This window comes from Lepidochelys kempii, chromosome 3 (genome assembly GCF_965140265.1).
Source record: "Lepidochelys kempii isolate rLepKem1 chromosome 3, rLepKem1.hap2, whole genome shotgun sequence".
Taxonomy (NCBI): Eukaryota; Metazoa; Chordata; order Testudines; family Cheloniidae; genus Lepidochelys; species Lepidochelys kempii.
Window position 1 is genome coordinate 59,387,029 of NC_133258.1, and position 25,287 is coordinate 59,412,315.

Below are 25,287 nucleotides of genomic sequence, written 5' to 3' on the forward strand. Positions count from 1 at the left end.
TTTTCTGGGGAAATTCCCTTGACAATTATGGTGCTAACAAACAAAATAATGACATCAATCATTTGCATCCACACCCATTTCCATGCTGAAATATTTCCTTAAAACATGCTAAAAAAAACACAAATGGAAAAAATGCAAATACTTCAGTATAACCAGAACAAAACAGAACACAAACTGGTATGCCATAGCACTGTAAACTGGGTCTGTATTTGAGATAAACACGTACCAAACTTCAGGGAACACACTGGAATTCAGGGTAAGTTGGGTGCAAAGCCTTCTGTCCCCTACCCTCTGTATCTGAGCAGAGTTCTCCATCAATTACTTTGCACCATTAACTGTCTGTATTAAGGACTGTTCTAAGACAGAAGAACTCTAGATAGCTGAAGTCAAATTACAGCACACTTTCTAATTATGGGCCTGATCCAAAGTAAACTGAAGTCAATGGCCTTGTCTACACTACCACGGTAAATCAATCTAAGGGTATGTCTATACTACCCGCCGGATCGGCGGGCAGTGATCAATCCAGCGGGGGTTGATTTATCGCGTCTAGTCTAAATCAATCCCCGAGCACTCTCCCGTCGACTCCTGTACTCCACCGCTGCAAGAGGCGCAGTCAGAGTCGACGGGGGAGCGGCAGCAGTCAACTCACCGCAGTGAAGATACCGCGGTGAGTAGGACTAAGTACGTCGACTTCAGCTACATTATTCACGTAGCTGAAGTTGGGTAGCTTAGATCGATCTCCCCTCTGCCCCCGCCAGTGTAGACCAGGCCATAGTTACACTACTTAGTTACGTGAATAACGTAACTGAAATTGACATAGCTAGACCCACTTATCGCGGTATCTACACTGCGCTGTGTTGATGGGCGACGCTCTCCTGCCGACTTACCTTACTCTTCTCGAGGAGCTGGAGTACAGGAGCCAATGGGAGAGCACTCTGCCATTGACTTAGCAAGTCTTCTCCAGACCCTCTAAATCGACACTGCTGCATTGCTCACAGCAGTGCCGATCTAGCCGAAAGTATAGACAAGCCCAAAGAAAGTAATTCCACTGACTTCCATGGGTTTTGGATCAGGCCCAAATGGTGGCTGTAACAAAAAATCAATTAGATCAGAGCTTTCCAAAGTGTAGTCTGTGAATCGCTGCTGATCCATAGAGAGATGGCTGGTCACATGGTGCTGGCTCTTCCTCTTTGTTTTTCTAGCTATGAGACTTCTTTAAAAGAGACCTAAAAATACATAGCTTTTCTAGCTTTACTTCTCTAGGCAAGCAATGCTTTAGTTGTCTCAGGAATGTTAAGTGATCATGAAAAAGGAGGGAAAGTGGTCTATTTGATTGTGAGTGAGATGGAAGGTGGTCCCATGAGACAATTTCTTAAGAAGTGGCCCACCCTATCAATACATTCAATAACCCAGAATTAGATCAATGTATAAGTGAGGCTGCTCAGTCTGATTTCATTGTCTGCAAACATTATCAGCCTCCAAATAGCTTTTTAGCCCAGCATAGAAACAAAATTATATTGTTAAATTAAAGTCAAGACACACACACCTATTAGTTTGTTATGTTAAGTGACAGTTTCAGGACTTAATTAGTAAATGCAAACACCAGCAACTAACAGACAGGGGGTTGATTTCCATGGTAGCAGTAAAACCTGCACAACATACCCCCTTAGCCACTGCCCTCAGCCCTTCCCCCCGCCCAGGGAGGCAGAGCTGCTGGCTGAAGATTTCTTCAGTTCTATTTTCATAGACTGAGTCTCGGCACGAGGCTCGAATTTTGTCACATTTCCTGCTCCTGGGGCTGCCACTACTGGCTTTCCTGCTTTCATACCTTTTGACACAGGAATACGGGTGGGTGTAGGTCTCTGTGATGACCCATCCTGTCCTGTCTGCAAGAGAGAGAAAGGAAAGAAAAAGGATATAATTGTAAGCAAGATTTTTAGGATTTTTTCTTTAACAGATCCTAAATCTGTACAGTTCCTTATTTGTTTCTTCAAATTTTTAAAATATGCCTTGAAGCACCTATCCAGTGCACTGGGCACCACTAATTAAATATATCCACCCCAACCCAGGCTCTCCTTAACAAAGAGAGAGAAAAGATGGACTTTGCAAGCATGCCCAGAAGGTTAACAAATCTAGGCTCTTGTGTACTAGTGGTGGGGAGCAAGTTCCAAAATGACGTACCCCTCACAAGGAATGCCCTGCCACGCAGCTCCCTTTCACTTTTCTTGGGAGGGTCCCAGTTTGAGTGCCTCGGTTACTCTCAGCAGTGGCAGAAAATCACTATCTAGGGCAACCAGGTCACTTTGGGCACCGAAATTATTTAATTAGTATTCAACTTTTGAATCAGGGCATCTCCTTTGGTATAAGGATGGTTGTCCTCTTTGCAGCATATTTAAATATTAGTGGCATGAAACAAAACGAAACGGTGAAGAAGACACTTCGTACCAGAACAGTTACTGCACAATGGTGAATATCATTCTAGAGACGGACCCAAAATGCAGAGGTCAGATCCAGACCTTAGTTTTCTGGTGTTCAGATCCAGTATTTTGGGTTGGCTCATTAGAGATGGGGATCAGGTACAAAGCTCTGGATCCATACTTTCCTAAAGTTTGGAGCCATTCAGATCCAGGGAATTGGCCTACTCTTTTATTTTTGAGAAAAAGAGAGGAAAAGGAGAGAAAGTCTCTACTCTCTCACCTACATTAATGTAGACAAGACCAGCACCTCTACAGGAAGAGATGGACTAGAAACCTAATAGGTCTTTACTATTTCCTGTTCCTCTGACAGGCCAATGCATTCTGCAGCAAAAGAATTTGAAAGCCATTTTTTGCCATAGAACTATAGGCCAGAATCTAATCATCATGTAGAGAAAACGTGCATAGCCTTCCTTCATGGTTGAGAACAAAACATAATGCAAGTGTAAACTGATGCAGCATTGCACATCCATTGCCCTATTTATCTCAGTGGGCTGTTAAATTTGAAGCTTAATTAACAATATTAACTGCTTCACCACTGATCATTTTAAACAGAAAAAAAAAATTAGTTATTGTCCTAATCCCAAACTCCCAGAACACCTCCTCAGGTTCCAGAAGTCCCAGCTATCCTCCACCTAGAGGCTAAAATACTTCCAGGTTCCCTGACAATTTCTACATAGTAATTTTGCAGTGTGAAGACCAAGTCAGCAGCACACTGAAAGCAGCAAATGTGGAAACAACATAAATGAAATTGAGTCAACAAAATAAACAGTGTTGGGGTCACTTTGTTGATTGTAGCATTTAGTTGCACATTACAAACCTTAGTTTAAAATTATCAGATGAATCTGCCACAGAATCTCCTCCCTGCTGCACCAGACTGCAGTAGAATCTAGGACCCCTGCCATAGAGTTTAGTTTCAAGTTGCCATGGAGCACACAGGGTCCTGTTTATACGTACAGAGCATTCCAAAAAGGAGGCAAACTACCACCATCCTTACCAGTCAATCAGCGCTCTCCATTACTTAATGTTCCAAGAACAGTACAAAACCACATGCATACACACACAAAATAAAATAAATGAAATCACAATTGGGACATTTGAATACTGACAGACCGATGGGAAGCAAGCCATTTTCAACAATCAAAAGCAGTGTTTACAACAACATTTAAAGGAACTCACATTTTTATGTCAAAACAAGTAAGAACCATGGAACATTGTATGGCACAACATGCAAATACAGTCAACTGGAGTTGGAAAATATGTCAACATACCCTGGAGCCAAAATGACAAACATCCTGCACTCCCTGAAAGCATTCCCCGGTGTGTAAACATACAGCTATTAAATGAAGTAGCTGGAATGTCAGGCATTTCTTGAGTTTTAACGACACGTAAATTATTAACTGAAGATTCTGGCACTCTAGAGTTACTAGTTTCATGTCTAAAACACTCAAAAATCATTTTAAAGTATTTTGACTCTGCCCCACACAGTCCCCAAAGAGGCACACTAACACATCGCTCAGATCATAGCTGACACCAGCTCCACACACAACTCCAAACACATGTTTTCCCTGCTAAGTGAAGGGAAAATTAGCTGTATGCAGGTCTCCACTGTCTGGCCAATGTGACTGAATAAACATGCAGACTGGGCTTCAAACAGCCTCAGCCAGTGCTGGTTCCATGGGCGGGCAAGTGTGGTTGCCTTAGATGCCAACTTCCAAGGTGTGCTGTACCCCTGTGCCGCTTGTATGTCTCTCTCTCTCTCTCTCTCGCTCCTCCCCTTTGCTGATTGGCCAGCTGTGGTGTTTTCCGGGGTTCAGCTGCTTATGGGGAGCATCTAAAACATTTTTTTGGTGGTTGGGAAAATGGCTAAAGCTGCTTCTGCCTTAACAGTGTCAGTTGTAGAGAACCTACAGTGCTGTCCCTTGGTATCATTTTGCAGGATGCAGTGTCCGGTTGGTTCCCTTCTGCCCCGCACCCCGTTTGCAGGTGACTGCATTTTTTTCTGCTTTATGCAAATATACAGCATCAGCCAGAATTTGGCTCTCTAAACTTTTATGAAGTTACAGGACACCTATAACTGCTGTCTCATTAGGACTTGCAGATTGAAGATAAGCTGTTCTATTCCCAGAAGTACACACTAGTGGAACATTATAGGTACCCAGAACTAAATTTTAATGGAGGAGTAAACACATGCAACTGCCAGGCTATTTATGCCCATAATGGTGGCTCACTGCAGAACAGGCAGACATGACTACAAGTATACTAGTCAAAGTGTTCACAATGAGGATGGTTGGTTAGTTTAAATAAACAGCAGTGATTTGGACTTTTTGAAAGGTTAGCATATTCTTAAGCAGGTTATAACACACATCCTCTTGAGTGTATTTTATTACTATCTGAGAATGGCTATGTCACTTGCACATTATCTCTTGTAACATTTTTTAATATGTGAGTGGCAAAGTGGTACAGAGGGGGCACGAACAGTCATAATGCAATAGAAAATTGGGTCCCAGGCCTGTAAAAATGGCACAGAAGGTGTGTGGAACACACTGATGAGGAAATTACAGGACTGTTAATTATGGATTTTTGCGACTTGCTTGAGTTAGCCAACCACATCAGCACTTCCAAGATAGTGTCTGTAATTTCGTTCAAATTGAGCCTGCTGGAGACACTTATATAGATTTTTGGAAAATAAAAATAGTTAGACAGACTAGAGGGGATGTCAATTAAAAAAAACAAACCCCTATGTCCTAAATGGCCCAGACATGAAATTACAGCCACCATCTTGGTATTTCACAGCTCAGGGAGGACTCCTAAAAATTACATGCTTGACCCTATAGAAATATCCTCCCTGTATAACTGGTGGTTCTGCAGAGTTTTGTGTCCGCCCCCCCATTTTATACAGTTAAGAAAAAGTTAAAACCATGGCATAAAACAGACAAGATCCAGGAACTTCAGAATTAAATCTCTCTGTTCTTTAAAAAGAAAAGGAGTACTTGTGGCACCTTGAGACTAACCAATTTATTTGAGCATAAGCTTTCGTGAGCTACAGCTCACTTCATTGGATGCATACTGTGGAAAGTGTAGAAGATCTTTTTATACACACAAAGCATGAAAAAATGGGTGTTTACCACTACAAAAGGTTTTCTCTCTGGATTTGTGCTGGAAATGGTCCAACTTGATTATCATACACATTGTAAGGAGAGTGATCACTTTAGATAAGCTATTATCAGCAGGAGAGTGGGGTGGGGGGAGAGAAAACCTTTTGTAGTAGTAAACACCCATTTTTTCATGCTTTGTGTGTATAAAAAGATCTTCTACACTTTCCACAGTATGCATCCGATGAAGTGAGCTGTAGCTCACAAAAGCTTACGCTCAAATAAATTGGTTAGTCTCTAAGGTGCCACAAGTACTCCTTTTCTTTTTGCGAATACAGACTAACACGGCTGTTACTCTGAAACTCTGTTCTTTATTCACCCCACTGGGTATTGTATTGCTACGTACATCATATCAATTAGTTGAGAACTATACACTAGCTAAGCACAATGGACTAAGTTCAGAACTGACACCTACAAAAAATAGAAGCAGGGTTTCTCTCTGCATTGCCCCATCTTTCTCTCTGTCCACCTCCCCCAACCACCATAGGAAAGTTTACAGCACCATCATTCTCTCATTTCCTACAGCTTTGCAAGAGCTTCCTCATAAGGCTCACCTCAAGTGATTATAATGAGACAATGCCAAAATGGACCATTTAAAATACAACAGGGCAAATTCTGCTCTAGTTATCCCAGTTGAAATCCAGAATAACTCCAGTGAAATCAGTAACATTAACAGTTTTTTGCAACTGTTCTTCTACAAGGCGGTCTCACAGCAAGTCCATTTTATGGCTTCCCATCTCCCCACCATGAGTCTGGGCAGATATCCCATGGAATTCTCTGCTACTTACCACTGATTGTGTTCCTCGTGTGGATGATGTTGTAACTGGAGTTATAGTTATGGTACTTGTCACTTTGCTTGCTCCAGGCCTGGAGGAGAAATGGTTCCTGGGGGAACGAAGGACGGTACCAGTCATAACCTCCTTTTCTGCTGCAACATTAATTGGTCTGACTGTTATCACAGGACTAGCTCCCTCAGAAGCAGCACCAGGGGAGCGTTTAAACTGAGAACCTAAGTGAATGTGAATTTTGTTGTCCTCTGTTGTTATAATGTTGGTATTGGCATTGTACTTCCGGATTGGGGTTGGTACAGTTTGTTTTTCTGGTGTTACTTTGAAAACAGCCCTTCCCATGGTCATATCCTGCAATTCTGGAGAGACAGAGATTTCTGCTGGTGCTGCAGACGTAGATACTGTCATAATCTGAATTGGGGACGTGGGTCTTTCCATGAAAGGAGCTCTCCCTCCATCTGAGGACTTTTCTCTGGAGAATGTAGTTATAGTAACAGGTGACATAGCACGCTCTGGGCCCACTGAACTCTCACCACCTTTTCCTTTTTGCGACACATTTGGAGAGGGAATGATGGTAATCCGTGGCTTCTGATTTCCCAAGGTTGGAATGACAGTGGTGCTTGAAAAGAATTCCTCAGATGTTGGGCTAGTTATCTCCAGAGTAGCTGTACTATTCTCATGATCTGGAGTCACCCGAATATGAAGAGGTTGCCCCTGCTTTGGGGAAAGGACAACCTCTCCAGGATGTCCAGGGCCACCATGTGTTCGGGCTCCTTTATCATGAGCTGCCTGGGACACATTCTCTCTTTTTCTCATCCATGGTATCCAGGATTTCCTCATTGCAAGCTCATTTGCTGCTGGGGGATACCTGTCAAGCACAGACGAGCGCTCTATGGGTTTTTTCAGCCCTACCTGTCGCAGATTACTCATGATGTGATTTTCCTCTTGGAAGGATTTCCTTATAAACACGGCTGGGGTTTCTTCTTCTGCTGCTTCACTGCTTACTGCATCAGTCTGCACCCCAGTGGATGTCACAGGAACATCTACCATTCTTCTACCATTCATACTGGGTCTGAGGACACGACTATAACGCTTAGAAAGCTCTAACTCTTTTGTTAAGTTCAGGACTTCCTGACCCATATTTTTGTTTTTATCTTCTTCTTCCATAAATCTTTGCTGAAGAACGGAATAATCAACTTGGAGCTGGGAAAGCTGGTCTTCTTTGTTCATCAGCTCATGAATTTTTTCCTTAAGAGCTTGCACTTCTGCTTTCAAATCTCTGCTTTTAGCTTCTTCTAACCGAAACCTGTGCCTCAACTCTGCTTCCTGACTCACCACTTCACCCTTCTCTATTGCTTTGTTTTTGGCAATCTGGAGCTTCATTTCCTCCAGTTGTTGAGAAAGGAAGTTAGCTTTGTTCTGCTCAGTCCTAAATTTCTGCTCCAGCTGATCATATTCATCCTCTGTCTTCATCAAGTCTCCTTCAACCACTTCCAATTGTTTGAGACGTTTTTTCAGTCTTTCAATTTCAGTGGTTAGTTCTTTAATCTTGTTGTCCTCATGATAAGCAAGTTCTGGTCCTTTTCTGGCTCGACCTCTTGCTATTTCTCTTTCTACTTCCTCTATACCTTCAATTCTTTTCTTTAACAAATCAACTCTACAACTCAGTTCAGAGGATTTTTCTTCTTCACTTTTCAGTTTCCCAATTAACTCATCTCTTTCCTTTGTTAAACTGGACACTTTTTCCTCCATTTCAGTTTTCAGTTTCAAAAGCTTCTTACTTTCGTCTATTAGTTTCTCAGTCACATCCATAACTTTACTTTGTTCCACTTTAACATTTTTGTTCAGACCTTCAATTTTTCTTTCTTCCTGCTTTATTTTTTCCATCATATTTTTTCTTTCATCCACCAGCATGACAGTAAATGACTTCAGCTTGGTAAGGTCCTCCTTTAAGCTTAGTTCAGCTTTTTCCAACTTACTTTCTGAAGATTCAAGATCTTTCACTCGAGTCTTCACCATGTCCAACTCACTTATTAAGTCTTTGGTTAAATTCTTTTCTTTCTCCAGATTTAAGTGCAACTGGGTACATTCAGACTTACTTTTACTAAAAGCCTCCTCCAGCTTCTCCAGTTCTGACATTCTCTTCTGCAATTTTTCCACTTCAAGTTTCAGCTCTTTGCTATGATGTTCTTCCTCTTGCAGTTTCTTTTTCAGCTCTCTACACTGGGATTCAGTTTTTGTGATCTCCTCATCTTTGCCTTCCATTTCAAGTACACGCTTGCGTAGGTTTTCCACTTCAGCCATCAAGCTAGAGTTTCCACATTCTCCTTTTGCTATTTTATCTCTTAATTCCTGAAGTTCTTCCTCAGCCTTTTGAAGATTTTTGTTAGTTTCTTCTAGCTCCTCAATTCTACGAGTCAAACCAACCAGCTTAAGTCTCAGCTGTCTATTATGTGACTCTTGATTACCCAGTTTAGCGGTCATCTCCTCATGCTCTTGAGAAAACGATAATGTCTTGTGTTCAAGTTCTGCTTCTAACTTCATCAATTTTTGTCCATCTTCTTTTGTTTTTGAACTAATAACTTTAAGCTTTTCTTCTTCTTCCTTTAGTTTCTGAGCAAGATCTTGTATTTTCTGACTTTGCTGACCAAGTTGTTCAATATGCATTTGTCTCTCATCCACCAGCATGAGTGCAAATGACTTGAGTTTGACCAGTTCGTCTCTCAGTTTATTGAGTCTCTTTGTGTGTTCTTTCTCCTTACGGGCTTGATAGATTTTTTCCTGTTCAAGAAGCTTCTTTAACCTGAAAAAAATGGAATAAATACATTATTCAAGTGCAATTTTCCCTTTACATTTCAAGTTTCAGCCACATTTTCTACAGGTTTTCATGTTTGCTTTCGTGTCCAAGAGCACTCTTTCAACACTTGGTTCCATATAAGTCTCCCAAAGCACAGTTATTTAAATTAGGAAGCTTACTGGAAATCACACAAAATCACTGAGTATTCTGAAAGCAAGTGTCAGGTGTAAGCCTTTATCCTCCCTACATATTTTTCCCTTTATCTGGGTGTAAATACATTATTTCAGATTTCCTCTTTAATCCAATGTACATGTGGCATCATTCAGTTGCAGAATATGTTATTTTCAGTTGCAGAGGTGACAAAGAAGATTTTAACATACAGCTTTGAACTGAACTATTCTAAATGTATTTCTCCATCATCATCCAACCTGAAAAAGTGTACAGTTTTCCCAACAGGACATATCTATAGATTTACTGTCCCATTTATACTGTGCCTACTTTATAAGATGGAAGCCTCATTACTTTGTTGTACATGCAAGAATGCGTGAAATGAGATCAGAATTGAGTGAGTAGCTTCAAGCAGCCAGGCATCACCAGATCAACACTGGTCAGAAGTGAAACAGCGGAACCGAAGTACAGGATGTCAGAACTCGGTCACCATCTAGACATTGCAGCAGTGGAAAATTAATATAAAAATAAGTTTGTCTGCTTAATGACTGCTACGTTAAAGACTTAAAAGTGTTTATTTTCCTGGGCTCAATTCCACATACAACACAGTACACAACTGGTACCACTCCACTGACTGCGAGGATCAGACTGATCAAAGCTTTGGCTGTAACACAAATTCTCTACTTGACATACAGAAACTAGAGAGCAATTGAATTTTCTGACATTTCACAGAATGTAAAGGCTGATATATGAACTAGATCTATTCTTATCAGAAAAATGATTTAAATCTGTGTTATGTGCAATGATACTTTTCCAGCCCTATTCATATAACATTTCAAAGCAGAAACAAAGCACAGGTTTATACATTTTAGGCTTGTGCTTTAAATCCAGAACACACAGATATCAACATAGAAAGTGCTAGTGCATTATTTACCAGAGATTTGTAAAAGAGATGTTTTTCCACCAATATAAAGAGTTACTGTTGGTGTAGGGATATTTGTTGCCATAAATTTAGGAGTACTGCTGTAAAAAAAGTAACAATATTGTTTTAAAGAAGAAGATACAGATATGTTCACACAAATTACTGGGAAACTACATACTGTTCAATCCATTATCAAAGTACTCTGAGTTCCCATATGAAGATCCATCCAGCAATACAAATTCATTTGCTTCAATCTATATCCAAAACATTTTAACCCTTCACAACCAAGTGAAGAGCTAATTTATCTGAACCTTGATTTAATAGCAAGAACTAAATTAACTTGGTTGCCAGTGACTATTAATGTCTCACTCCTGATTCCATGGGGATCAAAAAAGACCAGGAACTAGGATGAAAAGCCGTAAGAAAGGGGAGGGAAGCCAGAACACTGAAGGATGCACTAGGCAGGGGAGGCGAGTGTCAAAGAGTGTGACTGAATGAGAGGGTGGGATGGGACGTGGGTGGAAGAGGAGACTAGCAACGTTAGAAATGGAATTCATTGTTGGCTCAGGAGGAAAGGCAAAAGTGGGAGCAGCAATTATCAGTGAGGCTACGTTTTAACCATGAGTATTTTTAGTAAAAGTCACAGACAGGTCACGGACAGTAAACAAAAATTCACGGCTCGTGACCTGTCCATGACTTTTACTAAAAATACCAGTGAATAAAACTTGGGAGGTCTGCCCAGAGGCCCCACGAGTGCTGGGGGAGGGCAGGCCAGCTGCTTGCGGGGGTGGGGAAAGGGCGGCATGTGGCCCGAGACCCCCGCTGGTGATAGGGGAGCACGGGCGGCAGTGCATGGCCCAGGACCCCCGCTGGTCCTGGGGGGGGAGGTAAAGGGGAGTTGGCAGGGCCAGCAGGCTCCCTACCTGGCTCTGCACCTTCCCCCCAGCAGCAGTAGAGTTTGGGTGTGGGACAGGGCAGAGGGTTGGGGCACAGAATGGGGTGAGGCGGGATCTGGGTGGCACTTACCTGGGGGGCTCCCTGGAAGTGGCAACATCCTCCTCACTCAGCTGCTAGGTGGAAGCATGGCCGCCTCCACCTGCAGGCACCGCCCCCACAGCTTCCATTGGCCACGGTTCCCAGCCAATGGGAGGTGTGAAGTCAGCACTCTGGGTGGAGGCAGCGTGCAGAGCTGCCTGCCCATGCCTCCACCAACCAGCTGAGCAAGGGGTATGTTGCTGCTTCTGGGGATCTCCCCAGGTAAGTACCACCCAGAGACTGACTCACCTTGCCCCGTACCACACCCAAACTCTGCTGCTGGGCACGAAGGCGCGGTGGCCTGAGACTGCCCCAGCAGTGGCCAGTGCACCTGATGCAGGGGCTGCTTGAGCTGTCCCTGAGCCAGGTGCACCGACTGCTGCAGAAGTCACAGAGGTCACGGAAAGTCACGGAATCTGTGACTTCCATGAACTCCGTGACAAACTTGCTGCTTTAACCATCAGGTATAGGATGATGTAGCACATAGCACAGAGAAATGGGAAGGGGAAAGAGAGGGAAAATCAGGGTAGCTAGCAGAAGACAAAAGAAAATATACCAGGAACGGGAGTAAATCAGTTTGTCTGTTGCAGCCCCTAAGAGATGTGAAAAAATTAAGTGGAAAAAAAAGAAGATCCCCGAGCAACATGCACTATCTTTATACGTTCTAGGAAATTGTGCATAGGATGGCACTACCAACACCAACCTCCGGACTGCAAATTTCTTAACAAACAAGAACTGATGAACTAAGCTCTTATAAGGTCAGGTAAGCAAAAAGAACTGTATCCTTGAAAACTCTCAGGCCCCTTTTCCCCAAAAAGTTAATTTAAAACAGCCTAAGTGTTTGAATTACTGACATTCAATTAAGATGCACATCCCCTCTGAATCTGGCTCAGTGTAAATTAGATTCATGAGAACATAAAAATGGCCATACTGGTTCAGACCAATGGTCCATCTAACCCAGTATCCTACCTTCCAGCAGTGGTCAGTGACAAATGCTTCAGAGGAAATGAACTGAACAATGTAATAATTGAATGATCCATCCCATCGTCCAGTCCCAACTTCAGGTAGTCAGAAGTTTAGGGAGACCCAGAGCAGGGGGTTACATCCCTGCCCATCCTGGCTAATAACCATTGATGGGCCTATCTTCCATGAACTTATCTAATTCTTTTTTTAACCCTGTCATACTTTTGGTCTTCACAACATCCCCTGGCAATGAGTTCCACAGTTGACTGTGTCTTGTGTGAAGAAATACTTCCTTATGATTGTTTTAAATTTGCTGCCTATTAATTTCATTGGGTGACCCCTAGTAATGCTATTATATACAGGGGTAAATAACACTTCCTCATTCACTTTCTCTACATCATTCATGATTTTATAGACCTCATTCATATCCCCCTAGTCATCTCTTTTCAACCTGAACAGTCACAGTCTTTTTAATTTTTTTCTCATCGAGACATTGTTCCACATCGTAATCACTTTTGTTGCCCTTGTCTGTACTTTTCCCAATTCCAATATATCTTTTTGAGATTGGTGACGAGAACTACGTGCAGTATTGAAGTTGTGGCCATAACATGGATTTATGTAGTGGCATTATGACATTTTCTGTTTTATTATCTATCCCTTTCCTAATCATTCCTAACATTCTGTTAGCTTTCTTGACTGCTCCTGCATATTGAGCGTATGTTTTCAGAGTGGAAATCCACAAGGACTCCAAGATCTCTTTCTTGAGTGGCAACAGCTACTTTAGACCCCATCATTTTGTATTTATAATTGGGATTACATTTTCCAATTTGCATTACTTTGCGTTTATCAACATTGAATTTCATCTGCCATTTTGTTGCCCAGACAACCAGTTTTGTGAGATTCCTTTCTAATTCTTCACAATCAGCTTTGGACTTAACTATCTTGAGTAATTTTATATTGTCTGCAAACTTTGCCACCTCATTGTTTGTTTACCCCTTTTTCCAGATCGCTTCTTAATATGTTGAATAACACTGGTCCCTTACAAATCCTTGGAGGCCTCTGCTATTTTCCTATCCACTGTGAAAACTGACAATCTATGTCTACCCTTTGTTTCCTATCTTTTAACCAGTTACTGATCCATGAGAGGACCTTCCCTCTTATTCCATGAGTTCTCACTTTGCTTAAGAGACTTTGGTGAGGGACCTTGTCACACGATTTCTGGAAGTCCAAGTACACAATATCAGTGGAATAAGTCTTGTCCACATGTTCGCTGACCTCCTCAAAGATTTCTAATAGATTGGGGAGGCGTGATTTCCTTTTACAAAAGTCATGTTGACTCTTGCCCAACAAATCATGTTCACTCATAATTCTATTCTTTACTATAATTTGTCTGGTACTGAAGTTAGGATTGCCTCTGGAACTTTTTTTTAAAAAGTGGCATTACATTAACTATCCATCAGTGATCTAGTATTTAAGCAATATATATTGCAGTTAATAGTTCTGCAATTTCATATTTGAGATCCTTAAGAACTCTTAGGTGAATACCCTTTAGTCCTACTGACTTATTACTGTTTAATTTACCAATTTGTTCCAAAACCTTCTCTACTGACAACTCAGTCTGGGATAGTGCCTCAGATTTTCACCTAAAAGGAATGGCTCAGGTGTAGGAATCTCTCTCACATCCTCTGCAGTTAAGACGGATGCAAATAATTCATTAGCTTCTCCACAATGGCCTTGTCTTCTTTGAGTGCTCCTTTAGCCCCTCGATTGTCCACTGGTCCCACTGATTGTTTGGCAGGCTTCCTACTTCTGATGTACTAAAAAAAATTTTGCTGTTAGTTTTTTTGTCTTTTGCTAGTTGTTCTTGAAGTGCTTTTTAGGCCTGCCTAATTATACTTTTACACTTGACTTGAGAGAATTTATATTCCTTTCTATTTTCCTCAGTCGGATTTGTCTTCCAATTTTTAAAGGATGCCTTTTTGTCTCTAACTGCCTCTTTTACTCCGCTGTATAGCCATGCTTTGTTTTTTTTGTTCCCTTATTATTTGGGGAATACATATAATTTGAGACTCTATTATGATGTTTTTTAAAAGTTTCCATGCAGCTAACAGACATTTCACTCTTGTGACTGTTCCTTTTAATTTCCATTTAACTAGCCTCCTCATTTTTGCATAGCTCCCATTTTTGAAGATAATGCTAGTGTGGTAGATTTCTTAGCATTTTCCCCCATTCAAGGATGTTAAATTTAATTACATTATGGTCACTATTAGAGTGATTCATCTATATTCACCTCTTGGACCAGATCCTGTGGACCACTTAGGACTAAATCAAGAATTGTCTCTCCACTTGTGGGTTCCAGGACCAGCTGCCCAAGAAGCAGTAATTAACGATGTATAGAAATTTTCTCTCTGCATGCCATCCTCAGGTGACACGTTCCCAGTCAACATGGGTATAATTGAAACCCCACAATATTATTGGGTTGTCTGTTTTTGTAACCTCATTAACCTCCCTAGGGATTTCACAATCACCATCACCATCCTTGTCAGGCGGTCAGTAGCATATTCCTACTGCTATAGTCTTATTATTCAAGCATGGAATTTCTATCCATAGAGATTCTCTGGTACTGTTTGATTCATTTAAGATTTTTATTATATTTGACTCTATTTTTTCACATATAGTGCCACTCTCCCACCAGTGCCACCTATTCTGTCATGCCTATATATTTTGTACTTTGATAATCAATGGGATGTGGTAACATCAAAGTTCCACCAATTTTCTATGATGCCTATTATCTCAATATTCTCACTTAATTCCAGGCATTCAAGTTCACGCAGTTTAGTATTTGGACTTCTTGCATTTGTATGCAAGTGCTGATAAAATGTATCAGTATTTAGTTAGCTGTGTTCATGTGATGTAATTGGCTGGGGCTTTCTCATTTGACTGCTTCTCTTCAACTTCTACCTGTACTTAATCAACTTCTATCCTCTCCTCTTTACTATGATATAGAGAATCCTCGTTAATAAATCCTCCCCTAAGCGATGCATCTGTCTGAACTGTACGCTCCTCAGCATTTGTTGGCTTTCCCCCAGTCCTTAGTTTAAAAACTCCTCTATGACCTTACACCAAATATTTGAATGAGCATAAAGGAAACTAAATGGGTGTCCAGTACATACCAAAGAACAAGAAAAAAGTAGAATGGATGATACTTTAATTTACTCCCTCTTTCACCGTCCTGTTATTTTCTTTTTTCCTCTTTATGAGTTACTCTAGTTAGACAAGTTTTCAGTAGGATTCAGTAGGCCAAATTTAAAGGCAACGCACAGAGAGGAGATGTAAGTTAGTTTTGGTAGGTGGGTACCAGTCTAAGGGCATTTAATGGTATGTCTACACACTATGGAGACTATACTGGCATAGTTGTAGCTATGTTCACATAATCTTGTAGAGTACATGCAGCCTACACCCATGGAAGGGGTTTTTCCATTGGTGTTGGAACACCACCTCCTTGAATGATGGCAGCTACATCAATGGAAGTATTCTTCCATTGACGTAGCTATGTTGCCCTGGGGATTAGATTGGAATAGTTATACCAAGATGGGGTGTTTAATAATGGCTGCCAAAAAAAAATCCCCCCCTCCCATCCAAATTTATAAAAAAACAAAATGATAACCACACTAACCATTGCATTTGTTCTAGTCAACATCCATCTGTCCTCTGGGGAAAAAAACAGGCCCCTTTTAGAGTATTGCAAATTGGGTTCCCAAAAATCAATCCTCAGTTTTGAAAATCTTGACCTAAATAAATTTGCTTCAACTATACACTTGCTTCTTGCATTCATTTCCCACTAATATCTGAATAAACAATCTTTACTAGCATAAATATTCACAGAAGAGGTGTCAAAGTCACATGGACAAATATTAACAGAAATTAAGTATTTGCATCAGAAGTCCTTGCACACGCCAGGAAAGGTCATGTGACTTCTCTGATTACTCACAGCTGACCAATGCAGTACAATCCACAGTGTATTTTTAAATAGCAAGAAGATTATGACTTTCTTGAGGTTGATATTAAACCAGCAGAAACAACAGCTAACCTTGTTGTGTAATTTGTTATAGATTATTCTCCATGATATAGTTTTCTGAGACTGTTGGAAAAGGACTGAATGGACATGGAGATTAAACTACGCTAACAGGTGCTGTGTCCAGGTTGTGTGGGTCAAGTTAGAGCGTCATCCGACAAGGATAAAGAATCACAGAAAGTGTCACTTCTAACACTGAACAAGGAATTTTATTAGCAAAGCCTATTATTCCCAAGGCTATTCCATCTCTCTCTGCAGTATTCAATGGTTTCTGCCTAGAACTTTCCCCATACTCCCACTGGCTTCCTGCTGTGTTTTTAAAAACATAGGATACCTACTTTCACAGAGGGTTATGTAAAAACTCTTTTCCTTTACTTATGAAGCCATGGTATAGTGCTGCCAACTCTCACTATTTTATCATGACTCATAATATTTAGTGTTATTCTTAAACACCCAGCTCCTGGAGTCATACAAATATGTGAGAACTTGAGCTTTCATTTAAAAAAAAGAAAGAAAGAATATGTTTCTAGTCCTCAGAGTTGCAGAGAAAAGCTTGCAAATGTGACCCCCACATATCCTAAAGGTTCAAAAATCAGAAGGCAAATAAAAAGAACCAAAATGGTGGGTTTTTTTTTTTTTAAATCTCATGATTTCTAAGCCAGTCTCATGGTTTTTGCATGCCTGACCCCTGATTTTCCAATGCTTATGGTCAGGGCTGGCTCTACACTTTTTGCTGCCCCAAGCAGTGCACCGGATTGCCACCCAAAAAGGAAGCTGCCACCAAATTGCTGCCGCGGGACTGTGAGGATACAAGCTGCCACTGAATTGCTGTCGCGGCGAGAAAACCCAAGCCGCCCTAACCCGCACGGACTGCTGCTCCTTTAAGATTGCTGCCCCAGGCACCTGCTTGGCCCTGCTTGGGGTTTGATAGTACTGGCCATCTGTCAACAATTGTGTATGCCAATTAATCTGCTAAGCAGAGTTAGAACCGTAACTGGAAACTATTAATAATAAAGCTCCTTACAGAATGAACTGTTTATTAGGATAGAAGGGAAGTTGGGGATGAGATCCAGGAGCAGAGCCACGCAGGTAAGCTGGCACTGCCATTGTTATGCCATCCCTGTTCAGAAAGCACTACTATTTCTGGGGCGGTCAGGCTTGAACCTTTCACAAACAGTACAGCTACTTTTAAAGAATGAATGTTACAGTACTTCTGTATGAATGAACGAATGAGTGAGCGTGTGCATTTTTACAAGTGTAGTGTTGGACCTTCAGAGCACTTAACTCTGTCTCTATAACTCTGTTATTATATATGTGACAAGTCTGTAGGAGTTTAGTATGGACTATGGTGCAGTCCCAACTGGCAAACTGGTACATGGTTAAGGTCTGGCAGTTGGGACTGAGATTTGATGGGCAAGTGTATCAGTCTACAAGGTCTAGTGCAGACAGAGGTCTTCTTTCATCTGGGCCCCTAACACTCATACGAGGAAAAACAGGTGAAAGGGGAAATAGGCTGCTGGACCTAATCTCTTATATAGCAGCAAAACTGGGGAGGCTCAGTGAGGGTTTCTTAGTTGCAATCTGCATTGGACTTGGTCTGCTGGGTGGTTTTACTCTCCTTGTAATGCTGATTGGTTTATGGAAAAAATAAAGTTACAGCCTTAGTTTACCCACATATTGTTGTCCTATGTCTTTTTCCTGCATCTGTCAAGTTCAATCTTTGACACACAAACATGGAACCCCACAATGCCATTTTCCTAGAGTCACTTTTCAGAGTAGAGCTGGACTTCAACATTCATTACGTATTACAGGTGGAGAAAACATTTTTTAAAAGGACAGTGCAAGTGTGTCACCTGAAGAGTTTAGAGTAGAGTTGTCATGGAGATCTAGTTTACATGGGACTTACTTTGTTTGGACACCAGTAAGAGAAATACTGGAACCTCAACCAATATCAAGGGCCAATTTTGGCTGATGGAGGTGAGGAAAAAGGCCAGAGGGATTTCATTCAGTTGGCTGGTTGGTTCACAATATAGACAGTGAGAAACACTGTTCTTTGCTTCACTGAAACACATCAAGACTATTGCTGTTCATACAGTATGAGTACTTCTATACCAAGCAGTCTTATTACTGTGCTTATTACACAGCTAAATATAGCTAACAATAGATATAATGGACTGACAACTGAAGGTCTTCTTAAACAGCCAATCTGTTATCTTTTAAATCAGTGACAACCAAGTTTCTTTTGGTGTAGTTCACCTAATACATATGAATTCTTTTCTCTCAAATATATTGAAGATTTCAAAACAAACGTAAATTTTTAAAATCTTTCTGTGCTTTATAACTTCCAACCAATCCTTCTCTGAAGTGTGCATAGAATAAAAACATCATTCTGATCTAAAACATATGGAAAGTTTCTGCTTCAATAGCCATAGGGGCAATTTTACAATGTCATGCACAAATTTGAAATTTACTAAACGTACTTCGCAATGGATGGTGGATAAAAACCAATAATGATAGTTAGCACTTAGAGTCAATATGAGAACCTAGATAAATTTATAAGCCAGGATTTTCAGAAGTGACGAGCAATTTTAGGTGCCCAACTTGAGATAATTTAAAACTCCTGATTTTCAAAGGGAAGGTGCTCAGCAGTCTCTAAAAATCAGGCCCCTTTAGGGTGTTTCAAATTGAGCATCCAAAAATTCAAGTATCCCAAATGACTTTTGAAAATCGTTACAATAGATTATATTGCACTTTTCATTTTTATGTCTCACGGTACTTTATAATGCTGGGTAAACATCATTAACTTCATTATACAGATGTGGAGAACTGGGGCACAGAGTAAAGTAATTTGCCTATGCGAGTCAATGGCAGCACCAGGAATAAAACCCCCAGTTCAGTCGGATAATGGATAGCATCAGAGGAGGGAGAAACTGTGTAAGCTCTTTGGAGCAGGCACCGTTTTTCAGTTCTGTTTGTACAGTGCCTAGCACAAGGAGGACGTGGCACAATGGTGTTAGTGGAGCTCCTAGGTGCTCCCGCAATGCAAAGAAGAAAAAATAATAAATTTCAGAATTACTGTTAAAGGATAGAAATACACACTTTAGCTATTTACGTCTCTAACACTGAAAACATCTGATGTTAGTATATTACGTTTCCTGTGGTTTGTGAATGGTGGGGGCATGTATATAAATAAAAATTCAAATCTATAGAGTAAGTTATTATGAAGATGAAGCCAGCTAATGAAAGCCATCTTCCTCTTTGAGGGGGCCTATTGCACCAGCTTACACCACTCCTGCCAGTCACACAACAATCTTGAGGAAGCACCAGGAAAGCAAGCTCCTTTTTCCTGTCTTTCAACTTGAGCCACAGAGCCAGAGGGTATATCTACCCTGCAGTTACAAACCCAGGGCTGGCCCAGGGGACTCAGATGTTTGAGCTTGGGCTGCAGCCTGAGCTCTGGGGCTTTCCCACCTTGCAGGGTCCTAGAGCCTGGGCTCCAGCCCAAGCCCGAATGTCTACACTGCAATTAAACAGCCCCTTAGCCTGAGCCCCGCGAGCCCAACTCAGCTGGCACAGGTTTTAATTGCAGTGTTGTCATACAGGGAGCTTGTTTCTGCAGGAGCACTTGAGAGGCCATGCAACTCATTGTTTCCAGTTAGAACAGGGGTAGGCAAAAAACCGGCCCGCGAGCTGCACCACGCAGCTAGGCCCTGCTCCGGTGCTCCAGCTGGGGCGCAGGGTTGGGGGCCGCAACAGGCGGCTCCGGGAAGCCACAGCATGGCCCGCTCTGGCTCCTACTTCAATGGCCCCCTCTGGCACTCCAATGGGAGCTGCAGGGATGGTGCCTGTGGATGGGGCAGCATGCAGAGCCGTCGGGCCGCACGTCCACGTAGGAGCCGGAGGAGGGACCTGCCACTGCTCCCGCACCCCTGCCCCAGCCCTGATCCCCCGCCAGCCCTCCAAACCCCTTAGTTCCAGCCCAGAGACCTTCCTACACCCCAAATTCTTCATCCCCAGCCCCACCCCAGAGCCCGCACCCCCTCCCATACCCCAAGCCCAATTTTGTGAGCATTCATGGCCTGCCATACAATTTCTATTCCCTGATGTGGCCCTCGGGCCAAAAAGTTTTCCCACCCCTGAGTTAGAAAGTAATTGCCCATCAAAGCTTGTTAAAGAACACCTGAGTAGAATTGTTTTTTTCAATTAAAAATATATATGTTTTAAATAAAGCAATTCCTTCCCTACTTTATTCATGCTTAAATTACACAAATGATTTTGGAGAAGATATTATTTCATAGGTCACTGGGAAATCCTCTAATTGTCATCCGGATTGACAGTGTGTGTGGTGGGGGAGGGGGTTGGGGTGTGCAGTGATTCCTAGATATTTCAGAACATTCACTAGTTTTGAGTACCTCCATTTTTGGATGCACATCTTGAGACACGTAGGCCGCAATTTGCATAGATTCTGAGCACCCACAATTCCAGTGAAAGTTAATGAAAGGTACTGGGGCTCAGTGTCTTCCTGGGAAACAAACAACAAACAACTAAATCCATCCTACTATTCAAGGGGATACTCCAGAATACATGAAGGCACCCAAAATTAGTGGACACTTTTGAAATTTTGGGGTTCAACCTCTCTCCCAAGTCCATATGAACTGACAAAGAGAAGAGAATGAATTAAATATATTTGTATTAATTCCTTTTCTTGCTAGTCCCTGAAATTCCAACACCATCTAGCAGAAGGAAAAGGGAAGGTATATTGCAATTATCTTGATGCAGAATATTTATGAATAGCTGTTCAATTTAGCAAATTATAAATTGCATAAAAAAGTAAAGGTTCATTAAATATGTGATCACCAACGCTGGTAATCTATGGAAAAATGTTACCTGCATCATAAAATTAAAGCATAGACTATGTATGCTAAACTAACTGTTCAATCATGTATTTAGCTGTGACACTTTGAGTACATTTCCCAAATCTGAAGAGCTTTGTGTAGCTCGAAAGCTTATCTTTTATTGGACCAACTTCTGTTGGTGAGAGAGACATTACCTCACCCATCTTGTCTATCATAGGAAAACCACACATTACAAATTTCTGAGAAGTGACTGTGTTCAATGAAATCAGACTTGTACATTAATAATTTTGGCCCTGTGGAACTTCACAACCATTATCAACTTAGAGAGCAAAACTCATTTCCTTTATTTAGGAGGCTACACTCTGCTGACCTGAGACAGCAACAATAGGTTTTTGTTTTTTTCTTCCTTCTTTTGGAACTTGCTAGCTGACGGTTTCAGTTTTATTTATTTATTATTAAAATCACATTTGGTTAACATGGCTCATCACTCTTAACTTGTCCCCTCCTCTTTGAAACTGCGCACTGAGTAAGCTCACTATTTAGAGCAATTACACTTATTAGCTCCAATGCCTTGCCAGCTTTCCAAACTCCTTATTCACTTCAGAAAAGAACCAAGGATCTTCAAACAAACAAACAAAATTGTTCAGGGTGCAAGGTAATACTCCAAATACTCAATAGCACTTTACCCTGTTTTTTTTTTCTTCTGGCTTTAAAAGAAATAATAAATTAAGAGATACAGAATTGCAGCATAGGTCAGAAAGGGATGTGGGCAGAAAACATTCAAAATACATCAATGGGATAAGGAAGATTTAAAATTTAGATCAGAGATTAAATTCCCCCAAAGCATCTTTGGGCTGAGGTTGTCTTTTCCTTAACACTTCAATTTGTTGTTTGCGGGCGTGTGCACACACACAGAAACACACACAGAAGCACAAAATATGAGCACCAAAACAAGGTGTACCTTTAAATGGTCTTTGAATTCTTCAAACCCAAACATTCCAAATAAGTTATTTTAAGACCATGATGTTCCAGTACCTTAATACAGTTTTTCCTCCCTTCCAAGTGAGTTAAAGTCTTGAGAGAGCTGTAACTTAAAAGACTGCAGAGTTCTCCCTTTAGAACATGTCAGATTAGTCAGTGCTTCATTAATGTACAAACCCAGTTCCCAAGCTGTTCTTTTCAATAACACTTACAGCTGTTTCCTTGCCAAGTAAACCCATTAACAAGTGAAAGGCGCATGTACAAGAACAACTAACATTTGTTAAATAAAAGCAGATCGTGATTTTCTTACCTTACAATTAGGAATATACATATATATATTAGCAAGAGGCAAAAAAATAAAAATAAAAAATACACCACCCCACGTTTGCTGAAGAACTTTAGCAGGCCGTGCTCAAACCCCTGCTCCACAGGGAATTAGCCATCACATTCCAGCCATGTCATCAGAACAATGAAAGGTGAATGTTGTGCAAAACAGCTTGGGACCACTCACTGATGATGTCATCCCTCCCTTATATGGTTCATTATTGTGCAGATTTACTTTGGTCAGTGAGAAGGGGTGGAGTCCAGTGACTCCAGAAGGGAAGGCAGTTCTTAGGAAAAGAAAATAAACTGGCTGCAGAAAGGCTTAGTAAAATGCATAATCTATTCTAGATGGGGGGGAAACTGCATCCCTTCCATCCTCCCCTCACTTTTTTTCCTTTCAGAAAAACTGGATTCCAGCCAATTCTATTCAGCATGGCTGAATGTAAGTAGCAATCACATTAGCTGAAGATGCAGCGTTCTGAACTGAAGTTAGCCAGGGCTTAGGTAAACAATTGATCCATATACAGAATTCCATCCAAAATACAACACAACTAATGAATAGCAAGCAACTTTTAAGTTACCTTTTCTTGCAGTTGCTTTGTTGGAAGTTATCTTTAGCAAAAATGGATATGAATAAGCTCTCCACGCTGACCTGATGCTTCTGAATTTAAATCAGTTTAACTATCGTCAGGGTTTGCTTTTGTCAGTATTCTGCTATAATCCCATCTCCCCTCTTTCCCCCCTCTCCACGCCAGGGCCCCGGTTTATTATTAACAGCTTCCCACCCTCTACCACCAGGTTTATAATTTAGCAGTTATAAAATATTCATTTGAAATCAGGGAGCATCTACAAGTTACGTTCTTTCAAATTAAACAAATATGCACCAAAGAGAAGTTTACCAGACTGAGTTGCCACTTTTGTTCCTTTAGCTGAAGAAAAGCTTGAGGTGGTTTTTTTTTGTTTTTGTTTTTGTTTTTTTTGGGGGGGGATGGTTAAAGTTAACAGTCATACTCTTCTTGATGATTTATTGACCCTATGGTCCATTCATAAAGGATTTATATACTTATGTAAATAAAGGAAATCTATTGCTGCCCCCTCCCCAAAATAATAAACTTGCTTGTTTGTTTTTAAAAGCACATGCATGGCAGCAGGACTATCACAAGAAACAGTAACAGGACAAAAAGAAAAGGAGGACTTGTGGCACCTTAGCGACTATCAATTTATTTAAGCATAAGCTTTCGTGGGCTAAAACCCACTTCATCGGATGCATACAGGGGAAAATACAGTAGGAAGATAGATATACACACACACAGAGAACATGAAAAAATGGGTGTTGCCACACACACTACAATGAGAGTGATCAATTAAGGTGAGCTGTTACCAGCAAGAGAAAAAAAAACCTGATAATAGCTCATCCATTGTTTCATGTTCTCCGTGTATATCTATCTATCTATCTTCCTACTGTATTTTCCACTGCATGCACCCAATGAAGTGGGTTTTAGCCCACAAAAGCTTATGCTCAAATAGATTTGTGAGTCTCTAAGGTGCCACAAGGACTCCTGTTCTTTTTGCTGATACAGACTAACACGGCTGCCACTCTGAAACCAGTAACAGGACAGAAGAGCATAGTTAGTATTGCCAACTCCCAGTGTTTAAAAATCATGAATCAAGCTCCCCTCCCCCTCCAACAATTGAGATTTTTGCGCCCCTTTTAAGTGCCCTTTGATCCTCTGTGCTGGTTTGGGTCACCTTTTCAAGCTTTATTTCTCCACAAGCCCGAGGACTAGAAACTTTTTATTTTTTTGAATAAGAGACTCTCAAGCTTTCATTAATCACAGGATTCCAGAAATAAAGAAATAAAATCAAATATATTGTGACATGGAAACACTGCAAGCACTCTATTATTATATGTAAATATTGTTAAGGTTGCAAAGTCAAGCACTCAACAATTAGAAAATTCCAGCATTAAGGTTGCCTGTGCAACCATAATTCAGCTGCTTTGTGAGTATGTATTATGATACAGCCTTTAATTACATGATCACATACTTTTTTCCTGCAGGACCCCTGCCTTGTTCAGTGCACAGAAAGGCACTGCTCTGGACATGAAGCATGGCTGTGCAGTGAAAGAGATTGTTGTAGGACCCCGGCTTCGGATGTTTCAGAAGTTGGAAGGTATATAGTGAATGAGGCAGGGGACTGCAGGAAAATAAAATTCAGTCTTATGGTTTAAGGCAAGTAAATGCTTCCATGGACAATTAGATTATATCTGTGCCTCTGCCACAGAGTTCTTATGTGATGCTGGGAAAATCACTTCAAATCAAACTTTTCACAGGTGGTCACTAATTGTGTGTGCCTCATTTTCTGTGTTCCCAACTTGAGAAGTGCTGAGCACTCACATCTGCAACTGAAGTCAATGGGAGTGGCAATTTAAACATGTAAATGCTATAGAATGTGAAGTACTCTGAAAAATCAGGTACTAGCCATCTCAAATTGGGCACCCAAAATTAGTGGATACTTTTGACCTTAATCTCTCTGTGCCAAAGTTCCCTGTCTGTAAAAAGCGGATAATAATACCAAATTTTCTCATAGGGCTGTTGTAAAAATAAATTCATTAATATTTGTAATGTAATCAGATACTATAGAAAAGCCTTCAGAGAGGGGTTTGAATAGTGTACAGTAAATAAGGCCTGGAACCACACTTAGAACAATGAGGAGAAAACATAATATTGAATAGCTGATCAATAATGAG

At 41.0% G+C, this 25,287-nt stretch overlaps 1 protein-coding gene across 11 annotated transcripts in view; it reads right to left on the minus strand.

Annotated features, from left to right (window-relative positions):
• FILIP1 (filamin A interacting protein 1) overlaps window positions 1–25,287 on the minus strand; it is a 168,651-nt gene that overhangs the window by 11,568 nt on the left and 131,796 nt on the right. For 3 of the 11 annotated variants that reach the window (XM_073336467.1, XM_073336468.1, XM_073336470.1), the window contains exons 5-7: window positions 6,418–9,220; window positions 3,746–3,778; window positions 863–1,886 (exon numbers count right to left, since the gene is read on the minus strand). In XM_073336467.1, coding sequence (XP_073192568.1) covers window positions 1,680–1,886; window positions 3,746–3,778; window positions 6,418–9,220 — 3,043 coding nt within the window. In that variant the 3' untranslated portion in view covers window positions 863–1,679. Of the gene's footprint in view, window positions 1–862; window positions 1,887–3,745; window positions 3,779–6,417; window positions 9,221–10,316; window positions 10,360–22,268; window positions 22,441–22,524; window positions 22,708–23,119; window positions 23,139–25,287 lie in introns of those variants that run through there. The other 8 variants (XM_073336471.1, XM_073336474.1, XM_073336478.1 and 5 more) reach the window with 7 other exon arrangements.